The following is a 9,679-nucleotide window of genomic DNA, read 5'->3' as shown; positions in this document are numbered from 1 at the left end:
CTTCATTTATCGGAGTCAACGTCCCAATAAACTATCTCCCCACCTATATACTTAAAAGACACTTCTTTTATCAAGGTCCCACCGTGGTAGACCACTAACTCAAACATTTCCTCAAACATCTCAATCCCTACCTGCAAATGGAAATTGAGACAACTAAATTAACTTAAAGTAACACCTACGGGACCAATATCAACCCCTAAAATGCAAGAACTTTTTCCATACTTAAGCCCCCCAAAATGCGACAAATATAATCATATTTAAACACAAACCGACAACGCATTACAAAACAATTACAAATTTCACCAATTTAACACGAAAAATATTCTCAATGAAAGCAAATAATAAATTGTAGAAAATTAATCATTTCAACACGAAATTAAACCCTAACACTCAAAACCAAGAACAATAACATCAAGTTAACAACACTTACCTGACCAACGCTCTTGAAATTGCACCTTTAACGAATCACGAACTTAGTTTCAACACCAATTTGAGCAGATTCTTCAACCCCAAATCGCTCCAATTCGCTAATTGATTTTAACCTAAATGTAATTTCATGTCTTTATCCCTCAATTGATTGTAACCCCTATGTTATAAATAAGTGTACAAGTCATTCTGTTTTTGCCATGAAGGCAAGTCTACCATTAGCATTTTTAACGCCGTAAATAAAAAGGACTAACGTGAACCGTTTTTACATAATATAGGACGTTTGTTAACTTAAAAATAAATGAGAATAACTTTGAACAAACCCTACTAACGGAAGGACCAAAATAGGTATTAAACCTTAATATAATTAAATGAAATCAAATATTTTTACTAAATATGATTTCATTGTTAAGTTACATGTTTAAAAAAACATTTACTATTTTTTATATAGCTAATATATGATTTATTAAAAATACATTAGTCTTAGAAAAAGTTAAATTAGGATTGAATTTTCAACTTTGATTTTTTTTCTTTTTCAAATCCAACCTCATCTTGCTCCGTCAACATAGAAGGAGTGAATTTCATCCGAACAGTTATGGCAGAGGGTCGGGGCACTTTTGAAGAGCACATCATTCTTATATCCTGTTTCTAATGAGGATGCCAAAGGCCTACAGTTTTTTCTGATAGATACCAAGATCAGATTTCTTCGTTTAAACTACACACTACTAATACTCCTGCTCTTATATTACATCCGAATCCACATGCTGCTGAGTCAGCCTCTATAGGGATAACTTTGGAGAAAATAGTCATCTCTATCTAAATAATAATTATCTAATCATCGCTATAAAAGTAAACAACTCTCTTGCACTGCAACCTGAACCAACAAGCAAGAACAAGATTGACTTTCGGGAGTTCATCTTGTGTTCTCTATACAGATGACCTGAACAAGAAGCAAAGAATGAATATCACAAGTTATGTTTTACATATTCAATTAACAGAACTTCAAGTATAAGGGGATCGATGCAGATAATGATGAATGGTTATCTAAACAACCAAGTGAATACTGACATCACAACCCAGTTTTCCCGTATACAGTTACTGACTTGGCTGATTTAAACTAAACTAATGTCATAAAAGGATCACTAAAGAGTCCAGTAAAATAGCAGGCCTATTAGTGTAATTTTATAGGTAGTAATTGAGGTAGTGATACAAACTGCAACTTTGTAAATCCACAATTACCATATGAATTTACATAAAGGGTGATTTACCAGTTGCAACATGGCACATAAATAAAATGAATTAACAGAGGTCAACAATATACAGGCCACAAAACGAACATAATTCAGGTAAATATTTGAAAAATAAAAGGAAGAACAAACTACTACAATTGCGGACAAGAATATTGTTTTCTAAGATTATAATTTAACTTGAACCAAAGTCTGATATATAGTTTACCTGACATTATGGTTTCTCGGTGCTTCAGTAGCTGGGTGAATGCCACCATATCTGCTGGCATTATCAGTTTGTGCTCTCATGGCATCTTGGACCCTGTTTGTAGACATTTTATATGTATGAAGCCCTTTAAAATTGCTTTGAACTTCAGCCAATTGGTTCACAAAATATTCACCCTTACCATGTTGCAATCTACTGTTATTTGGAGTTAATATTTCTTTACCTCCATCTTTATTGGCTGTTCCATTATGCACACCATTTGTTGATGCTATGTTTCCTAAAGAGAACTTTGATGTGGTATACCGACCTTCTGTTTTCTTCCAAAATTTAGAACTCAAAAAGTCAGTACCAGGTAGCTTGCAACAGGTGTCATCTGTGACATCAGTATAGGAAAACCTCCCGCTTGAAACTGCCAAATCATATGAAATTTCATCCAGGGCCATCTCTAGACCATGTACTCGTGACTCCAAAGAATTCATACCACTTTGGGAGCTTCCAATAAATCTCTACACTCAAACCAAGATGAACACATCAGTCAAAAATATATATTTATTATTGAGAGGCTGTGAGGTATTACTATTGATTATAATCTAAGGACAGCTTAAATACAAAGGAAAAGGTAATTTCATATTTAAACGTGTGGTAGAAGTGCAGGGGTAGGGGATTGAAATTGGGAGTGGAGTACCAGATAGTTAAGATGAACAATGTTAAAGACAGAAGAATATATGTTTTTCCCATTTGAGGACTACACATTCGTGGTCATAGTTTCAAATAACAATGCAATACTTCGTTCATTATTTTCGAGTAATAACGGAGGATGGAACTCAACATCAGTAAACCACAAAAAGGTTTAGTGTCAATAGGACTATTAGAATTGCAAGATTTTAGCTAAAAGGATATGGTAATCTCCTGAGTCAGAAACTAAAAACACAAGCAACTTTATGAATGCCAAAAAAAAGAAAGAAACAGGAATATTCAATCAAACCAACATGATAAAGAGTCAGAAGACTAGACACATGAAAAATAATTCAAAAAGCTCAATATGAAAAGGTTGGATAGACAGGTGTAGTGCTGATTTGTAGTGTGAAAGGCATAACAAGGTACAAAAGTATACCTGAAGGGTGTCTAATAGATTTGATTGCTGGTTTTCAATTTGAATAAGTTGTTCCCGAATCAAAGAAAAATCCTCAACATCTTGTGGATTGTCACAAACATCATTTGCACTATTGTCTACAACATTTGTGTCATCGTAACATGGAACCACACGAGATTTTGAACCACTGAATCTCTTCACTTTTTCATCAGACATCTTGCTAAAGAGAACACGCTTTATCTCTGCCCTTGAATTTGCTCCATTTTGATACGGGGTTGGGCTAGAATGTTCTACATCGCACCTTTTAATAGCATCTTCCTTAGACATATTTGAGTGGGAGGACCTCGAAAACAGACCTTCAAGTTTCTCAACTGAGGATTTCTCATCATCATGCTTGTGCAATGTTGCCATTTTTGAATTCTTCTCATTACTATTTAGAAAATTTTCTCCTTTTGCGGAGGACATGAATGAAACCCCAGATGGAGGAGACCTGTTGGCAGGGATTGTTTTAGAAGACTTAGAGCCAACACTGGGTGAACTTTTAGTGACACGCTGACCTTTGCCATAATCTGAGCCTGCAGAATACGCCAAAAACATATGAAGAATTATGAGATTACTTCAGCAACATTTGTAAAAGCTACATCCCTTTAAAACTGTTAAAATATAAAGAATATAGCTGTATCAACTTCAAATTCTGAAACGGAACAATTTTTGGTCAATTTGATGATTTGCACGACCCAAAAAAGGGCGAGCAAGTTTTATCCAGAAATCCACTTTAAAATATTTCAAAATTCCCTTTAAGGGTATACCACTGTGATTCACAACTATGATAATTATTATCATTGACACTCTTAAAATCAATTCAGTCAAACTGAATACGTGTTTTTATGGATTTGATTCGTGTCGGATCATGGAAATACGGTCATATGTTCATTTCAAAGGCTACCCAAAAAGACAAGGAAACCCAACACGAAGATCCTTATCCAGGTTTGAAAGTGATTTCACTTGATGTCTTCGCACAATTATAAAGCCTTACCACAGACGGAATTACATTCAGACTTCACCATCGCGGGAGCATCGTCAGTTACCTCCCTCCACGTCTCCAAAGCACGATTCATAGTTTCTCGAACTACTTTGATCTGTGACAAAAGACAGGAACACCCACTACAATCATATCAACGTTCAACATCAATCCATCATTATTATTTTCATTATTATTATTCCAACTTTCAATTGTTTTAATTTCACTACCACCACAAGTGTGTAATATAGTTACAATTATAACTGAAGAAAGCCAAACTGGTAACATACCTTATCAAACCTCCTATTCTGCAACGAATCTAAACACAAAACCTTGTGCTGCGAGGCCAAGTCTTTCTCTACGGAAGCCACCTTCAACAGTGCCTCGGCCGCGGCTTTCCTCACCGTCCAGTCCTCACTACCAAGGAACTCGACCAGGCACGGCACGAGCCAGCTCACCGCACCACGGCTCGACGCACCGCCGACGGCGACCACGCTTCCGATCAGCACTAGCAGCGCCGCCCGCGCTCTGCACACGTCGCTCTTCACTAGCTTCCCCAGCCGCGGCAGCGCGCTCCGCCGGAGCGCCTCCGCGTCGGGGTCCGGCGCCGCCTCGACAGCCGCCGCGAGGCACAGCGCGGCGCCGATCTGCGTGTTGACATCCTGTTCCTGCACCAGCGCGTCCATGAGCGGCCGCAGGAACGCGGTGGCGAACGGCGGCCGCGTGATCCTCGTCGACATCTCCGCGACTGCGTCCACACATGCGGATCGCACGGCGGAGTCGGTGTCACGGAGGCGACGGAGCACAGTTGCAAGCATCTTCGGAAGAAACGAGGAGAGAGCTTCCCCGTGGAAGCGCGAGAGAATGTTTAAGAGATGAACGCATTGTTTGCGAACAGGAGATTTGGAAGAAGAATCCGTGTTGTGAATGCAGGAGAGGAAAGAGGAGAATGAGTCATGGCTTAGGGTTCGGGCGATGGACTCAAGTTCTGCGGCTGCGCCGGCGAGTGTGTCGCGGTCGGAGAGTTTGTTGAGGCACGTGATGACTCGCTGTCGGAGGTTCTGAGCCGACTCGGCGGCAGTGTGCGGCGGCGGTCCGCCGAGGGAGTGGCGCCTGGAAGACATTGTGGCTTCTTTTATTGGGTAAGAAGAGGCAAGTCAGTGATTCAGCATTTGAGAACTGGAAGAGAGGATAGAGGAGAAGATGGAAGAGCTGAGTAACCGCTAAAACTGTGGGCGTTGAGAGAGTGATTTGGCGGTAGAGTTTGGAAGCGTTCAGATGAGAATGACTTCAAAGCAAATTTTGGTTATCGTTGGGAATTTATATCAATACAGTTCAAGCTTTGCTGTGCGCATGGCTGCTGGAGCGTTGATGAACTCAGATTAACAACTATTATGTGAGAATGTTTAGTGCAAATATATGTTTTAAATTTGTGGTTCATTTCAGTTTTTCTTCAAAAGAAATTAATTATCAATATTCTGTCATTTTACATCTTAAATATAATTACTTTAATATTAAAATAATAAATAATATTTTTAATTTTTTGAAAACTAATTGTCTCGATATCTAATTTAAGTAAGTAATGTATTTATTTTTTTTAAATGAATGAGATTATTATATATAATTTTTTTATCCATAGTTTAACTTTTAAATTTTTTATTAAAAATATCTATAATTTATTTAGTCTCTCATATACTTTCTGAAACAAGACATTTATAATTTATTCTCTGTATATTAATTTTGATGTTATAATTTTGAAGGACGGTAAAATAGTATTTTTAATATATAATAAATAAAGATTTTATTTCTAAAATATAATTTATATTTAGAAAATAAATTATCTTTACTTTTTCTTACATAATTTAAAAGTAAGCCAAACTAAAAGAAATAAGTCAAGATAATGTTTAAAAACCTCAAAATATATTTAAGGCAAGTAAGAGTTTTGTTATCTGCATTTTTTTATCTTCTCGGACAAACCCAACCAACCTTGAGAATTTGGCTTCTTTATAAGTGAGATTCACTCCTTTCTCTAACTATCCTTACCTCTTAAGAATAATATTATTTTTATTTATTCAAAAATTCAAGTGAAACTAAGTGTTATATTAAGTAAAATTAATAAAGTTAAGTATATACAAATGGAGATCCATAAATATATTATCTTATAATTTTTAGTTGAAAGTAGTATTAAGTGAATTGGATTTATATTTTATTAGTGTTGTATTTTTTTTTTTAAGATTTTCAAGATCTATCATAAATTATGTTCAAGTTCTTTATTTTTTCGTGAGTGTGAGTACTGATTTCATCTAAAATTATGTTACTTCAAAAGAAGCTATTTCAAATAGTCACCAAGTCGAATTTGAATTGACTCGAATTAATATAAAACTTTAATGTTAAATTTGATGCCAATCTTTTAAGTATGGGTGAAGTTTATGTTTCATTGGTGTATCTTTCCATTGATCATTCCTTAAAATTCCATTGATCAATCCTTAAAAGATCCATAAAAGAAAATACTCAACTTCTTTACCTTTTACTCAGTGTGAGTATTGTTTTCATCTAAGATGACAGAAAGTTATACTAAATAATGTTGAAAATAATTTAAGTATAAGTTAAAGTTTCATATTAAATAGAAAAATCAAAGTTATAAAATAAAACTAAATAAATTTATTGTCTTAAAATTTTGGTTAAAAATTATGTAAATTTTTTTTATGAGTATTGGACTGAAGTCACACAAAAAATAAAAAACCTATTAAATACTACCGAGTGAAAGGTGGCTAGAGATCCAAACTCATCATCCAATATTAATTTTATGTTGTGTTAGGATAAAAAATAAAATATTTTTATGATATATTAAAAAGTATATTCCCGCGGGCCAATCTGGCCCACCACGAGTTTGAGTCGGGTTGGATTTGGAAAAATTGTATTTTTTTTATGCAGGTCAGATTTAAACCCGGCTCATGCGGGTTGAACTCGTGGTGAGCCAACCTGACCCACCAACCCACCTATCTAATTTTATTTATTAAAATTTAATTTTAATTTTATAAAAAATATTTATTATTTTGTTTTTGCTTGAAAAAATTATTTAAGTTCCTTATTTTCAAAATTAATTAAACACTATGAGTGAAATTTCTTTAGATTTGAATTATAGAAAGTTTGTAATTTTTTTTATTTAAAAAAAATTGTAATCAAGTGAACCAGTGAGTCAACCCGTTTATCCACCAACCCGTGATAGGTCGGGTCGAATGGCCCGTTTTGGCAGCTCTAATATATATATATATATATATATAAATGTTAATATTGTTTAAAAATTAAAATAAATTGGTTAAATTTAAAAGACATTTATATAAGTTGTGTGTGTGACACTTATATTATAATAATGCTTTTACTTTTAAACAACTTCAAATAGAAATGTTTTGAAAGCATATCAAACCATATTTACAAAATATAAAAGCATAGTTATATCAAAATTTTATTTTCCTTATAAATTAAGAATTTAATGTACTTCTAAAAATGTTTAATTTTTTATTTATTGATGAAATATATTCTTTACACTCTTCCAATCTCAAATTCTAAGTATGTTTCTTTTTTAATGCTTATTTTAAAAATTCTGTTTATCAATGCTTATATTTAATCAGTAATGAAAATAAATTAATAACTTTTAAAAAAATAAAATTAGTCATAAGGCGTTGATAAAAAATCATGTTTGTTGCATATCTTATGTATTTAAATATATTTATTACCTTTTAATATATAAATTTTTTATCTTTATTTGTAACAAAATGTTTAATGGTAAAAATGTAAGACTAAAATAAATTATCATTATAAACTTTTATTTGATTTTGATTAAAGAGATTAAAATATTTTTTGAACTAATCAAATTTTAAAATTAAAGATGATTAAACCTATTCATCTATTCATGTCATCAAAACCTATTATAATTAAACTTAGCAAATATAGTTACACGGTTAAAAAAAATCTCAAAAATAGTTCCATGCAATTATAGAAATTTATAAATAACTTTATTATAACTATTTTCAACATATTTTAAAACATTTTTGTCTTTTAAAATACCGATTCAAGATGTAAATATTTCTAGTTATCAAAATTGATATTAAATATTTTCTACAATTGTAATTATTGAAATTTTTTATTTTATTTTAGTACTTTCTTCATCTATAGTAAAGAAATCCATTAACATTATAAATACTAATTATATATAATATGTTTAATTAAGGAAAAGATTTTGAAAATATTAATTTTCAGTAATGTTCGCAAACTTTCATTAATATTAATATAATCCATCGTATAGCTTAATTTACTATGGAATATTATAAAATGAAATTTATATAGAAATGTTTTCTTTTTCATAAGAATTGTATCTCACTTCAGAAAAAAAGATTTATGACATTTTAAAAATAATTATTGTAAAATTAAAAATTTTATGTATGATAAATATGTATATTTATAAAATCGTATTATTTCATTGTAATAATAAAAAAAAACTAATTTCTTTATGGAAAATGGTGATGCGTACAAATGCGCCAACCTATCATTGAATTGTTAATTTTCCTGTGTTTATCCTCAAGTTTTGTATATATATACATACTTGTCTTCTCCTTCGATTTCCGTTACATGCATCAACCCGCACGAAACAGTAGCAGCAATAAAATAAAAACAGAATGATTAATTTAAATTTTGATAGCTAATTTCCCAACATTAGTATGAGTTGATAATGTAGCTTATAATTAATTGTATAATGAAACATTCACATTGGTCAGCATGTACTGGAGAATAGCAGCACATGATGAACCCACATGTAACACAACACCATCTGTTGCTTCATGTGAAAGTTGAATCAGTTCACTGAAAAACAAAAGATAAAAGAAAATATTCTCTTTCAATAATAATAATTATGATGAGGAAAGTATCTGGCAAATCTAGTTTAAGAAGAACCAAATGTGGAGCATGTGATTGAGGTTATTTATCACACATTATTCAACTTGAATAAGTGTCACGTGAGCCTTGAATGTGGATATCTAACCACTGAATAGTAGCCATTTATTTATTTGTTTCTTTTGTAAAAGCAAGACATTTGGATTGGTACATAAATTTGATTCCGCTCCATATTTTTCTGTTTTCTATATAAAAAGCAAAGGACACCAACCAAATAATTTTGATTCTTCTGGTGAACAATTTAACTACCCAAAAATTGTGGCACAGTCATGAAAGGTGAAATAGAAAAAAGAAATTGTAAAAAAGGCTAAAAAGTTATGATTGTAACTAGCATAGTAGCTACTTGGTGTGGAAAAGACTAAAGAGATTTTATCCATCTGCTACTCCGTGATTTAAGTTAAGAGGCAGCAATGATTCAAAGCATGAAGGGGTGAGCAAAACTAAATGGTATCTACTGGAACCTACAAAGAGTGTCACATTATTATACATAGAAGGGTATATGTGATATACCCTATAATTCATGGAATAAGAAAGGGACAAGGAATAAGTTCATGAATGCATGTGACCCCATTTCCATTTCATTTTCCTGACCAAGACTTGCCAGTTCTTGGTTTTGTGCTGTAGTTATCACATTGTGACCACCCCGTTTGGATAATTATAACAATCATACATACAAGAATCTGCCATCTCTCTAGTTCTTTATTATCATCAATGTTAGTGTAAATTTTGAAGATCGG

General features: G+C 32.7%; 1 protein-coding gene across 3 annotated transcripts; it reads right to left on the bottom strand.

Moving 5' to 3' along the window:
- Positions 1-1,041: 1,041 nt before the first annotated feature.
- On the bottom strand, positions 1,042-5,390 carry LOC108322351 (TORTIFOLIA1-like protein 4). Of its 3 annotated transcripts, none has more exons than XR_008245580.1 (6): positions 4,283-5,360; positions 4,008-4,110; positions 2,993-3,546; positions 2,060-2,384; positions 1,882-1,974; positions 1,042-1,366 (listed from the first exon to the last, which is right to left on the bottom strand). XR_008245580.1 is itself a non-coding variant. In XM_017554414.2 (5 exons), the coding sequence occupies exons 1-5, from the start codon at positions 5,114-5,116 to the stop codon at positions 1,354-1,356; spliced, it is 2,007 nt and encodes a 668-aa protein (XP_017409903.1). In that variant the 5' UTR covers positions 5,117-5,390; the 3' UTR covers positions 1,042-1,353. The 3 variants fall into 3 exon arrangements, 1 of the variants encoding a protein (XP_017409903.1); XR_008245581.1 differs by having other exon boundaries at positions 2,102-2,384; positions 4,283-5,359; XM_017554414.2 differs by having other exon boundaries at positions 1,882-2,384; positions 4,283-5,390.
- Positions 5,391-9,679: the final 4,289 nt, after the last annotated feature.

Source organism: Vigna angularis, chromosome 10, assembly GCF_016808095.1.
Source record: "Vigna angularis cultivar LongXiaoDou No.4 chromosome 10, ASM1680809v1, whole genome shotgun sequence".
In the NCBI taxonomy this organism is placed as follows: domain Eukaryota; kingdom Viridiplantae; phylum Streptophyta; class Magnoliopsida; order Fabales; family Fabaceae; genus Vigna; species Vigna angularis.
The sequence above is the reverse complement of the archived record's forward strand: the minus strand, read 5'-3'. Positions and strand labels throughout refer to the sequence as shown.